The sequence below is a fragment of the Aptenodytes patagonicus genome, chromosome 4, assembly GCF_965638725.1.
Source record: "Aptenodytes patagonicus chromosome 4, bAptPat1.pri.cur, whole genome shotgun sequence".
In the NCBI taxonomy this organism is placed as follows: domain Eukaryota; kingdom Metazoa; phylum Chordata; class Aves; order Sphenisciformes; family Spheniscidae; genus Aptenodytes; species Aptenodytes patagonicus.
In genome coordinates this window covers 16,085,972-16,087,958 of record NC_134952.1, presented here as the reverse complement: position 1 = coordinate 16,087,958, position 1,987 = coordinate 16,085,972, and the positions used below count along the sequence as shown (strand labels likewise).

The 1,987-nt window shown below is 75.8% G+C and overlaps 1 protein-coding gene across 1 annotated transcript; it reads left to right on the top strand.

The window, feature by feature from the left end:
• Positions 1-382: 382 nt before the first annotated feature.
• NKX3-2 (NK3 homeobox 2) lies at positions 383-1,707 on the top strand. The gene is made up of 2 exons (XM_076337581.1): positions 383-797; positions 1,232-1,707. The coding sequence occupies exons 1-2, from the start codon at positions 383-385 to the stop codon at positions 1,705-1,707; spliced, it is 891 nt and encodes a 296-aa protein (XP_076193696.1).
• The last annotated feature ends 280 nt before the right edge of the window (positions 1,708-1,987 follow it).

Below are 1,987 nucleotides of genomic sequence, written 5' to 3'. Positions count from 1 at the left end.
CCAATCGCCGGGCGGGCTGCGCGGGGGCTGCCCAATGGGAAGGCGCGGGGCCGGCGCTGTCAGGCGGCGGTGAGGGATGACAGCGCCGCCGGGAGAAAAAGGAGAGGGCGGGCGCGGGGCGGGACAGAGCGGGGCGGAGGCAGCGCCCGCGCCGCCAGGGACCCGCGGCGGCGCCCGGCGGAGCGCGGCGCGGCGGCCCCGGCCCTATGGGCGGGCGGGCCGGCAGCGGCGCAGAGAGGCTGCCCCCGCTGGCGCCCGCCCTCCCGGCGGCAGAGAAGGGCCCGGCACCGGCACCGGCGCGGCCGCGGCCGGCGATGCGGTCGCCCAGCTGAAGGCGCGGCGCGGTCCGCTGCTCGCCCGCGGGGCCGCCCGCCGCCGGGCCATGGCCGTCCGCGGCGGCAACGCCCTGACGCCTTTCTCCATCCAGGCCATCCTCAACAAGAAGGAGGAGCGCGCCCGCCACGCGGCGGGGCGGCCGCCGCCCCCGGGAGCGGCCGGCGGCTGGCGGCTGTGCGGCGCCGCCGAGGGCCCGCCGCTCCCCTCGCCCGCCGCCGCCGCCCGCGCCCCAGCCCCGCGGACGCCGGCGGGCTGGGACTCGGACTCGGCGCTCAGCGAGGACCACGAGGGCGAGCGGCCCTCCGAGGAGGAGGGCGCCGGTGGCGGCGCCCGCCCCGCCGAAGCCGCGGGCGGGGGGCGGCCGGCGGCGACGGGGGAGGAGGAGGCGGTGCAGCACCCGGAGGCGGCGGAGCGGGACGCCGCCGGCCTCAGTGACAGCGAGATGTCGGCCGCCGTCTCAGGTAGGGGCGGCCCCGCCGGCGGCCCCTCCGCACCCGCGCGGGGAGGGCGGGAGGGTCCCGGGGCGGGGGGTGCTGAGAGCGGGAGATGATCGGGGCTTTCCGCCGGCCCCCCGGGGTTGTGCAACGGGCCCGGGCTGCGCCGGGGGAAAAAGCCACCGAAACGCGTCCCGCGGGGCGAGGGAGGGCGGAGCGGGGAGAGCCCTTTGCCAGGCTGAGCCCGCAGCCCGGGAGGGCGCCCGGCGCTTAGAGGAGCGCGGGGAACCCCGGCTGCCGGCGGCGGCTGGCCCGGCGGCGGGGTGGGCAGCGGCTCGGCGCCGCAAGGAGCGCGCCCGGCCGGCCGCGCGGGTGCGGGCCCTCCGAGGAGCGGGGCGCGGGGGATGTGGGTATCCCGGTGCCTGCCTGCCCTGACCGCCGTGCTCTCGCCCTGCCCGCAGATCGCAGCCCGCCGGAGGAGGAGGACGGAGCGGGCAAGTGCGGGAAGCTGCTGCCGGGGGAGGAGGAGGCGGCGGCGCCGAAGCCGCGGAAGAAGCGCTCCCGCGCAGCCTTTTCCCACGCGCAGGTCTTCGAGCTGGAGCGGCGCTTCAACCACCAGCGGTACCTGTCGGGGCCCGAGCGGGCCGACCTGGCCGCCTCGCTGAAGCTCACCGAGACGCAGGTGAAGATCTGGTTCCAGAACCGGCGCTACAAGACCAAGCGGCGGCAGATGGCCGCCGACCTCCTGGCCGCCGCCCCCGCCGCCAAGAAGGTGGCCGTCAAGGTGCTGGTGCGCGACGACCAGAGACAGTACCACCCCGGGGAGGTGCTGCGGCCGCCCTCGCTGCTCTCCCTCCAGCCCTCCTACTACTACCCCTACTACTGCCTGCCCGGGTGGGCTCTGTCCACCTGCGCTGCAGCCGCCGGCACCCAGTGAGGGGCACACATACATCCCCCCCAACCCCCCTGCCACACACACTGGCAGCCAGGAAACCCAACTCCCCTCTGTCACCCCCACCAGCCAGCCAGCCAGCCAGCTTCTCAGATCCAGAGCCCCAGCTGCAGCTCTCAGTGCCTCGGACAGTATTTATTATTATTTTATTGTTATTTTTATTATTAATATTATTTGGATGATTCCTCACCCTCTCCTCTTCCAACGTAGGACTTCTCAGCCACCCCCGCCCCGACCCTCACCCCGTCCCCACCCCGCCAGCCGA

What these genes read in the sequence shown, in the direction of transcription:
- NKX3-2 (XM_076337581.1), top strand. Translation starts at nt 383, where the DNA reads ATGGCCGTCCGCGGCGGCAACGCCCTGACGCCTTTCTCCATCCAGGCC. An exon ending in GATGTCGGCCGCCGTCTCAG is followed by an intron (nt 798 to 1,231) that starts GTAGGGGCGGCC and finishes CCCTGCCCGCAG; the next exon opens with ATCGCAGCCCGCCGGAGGAG.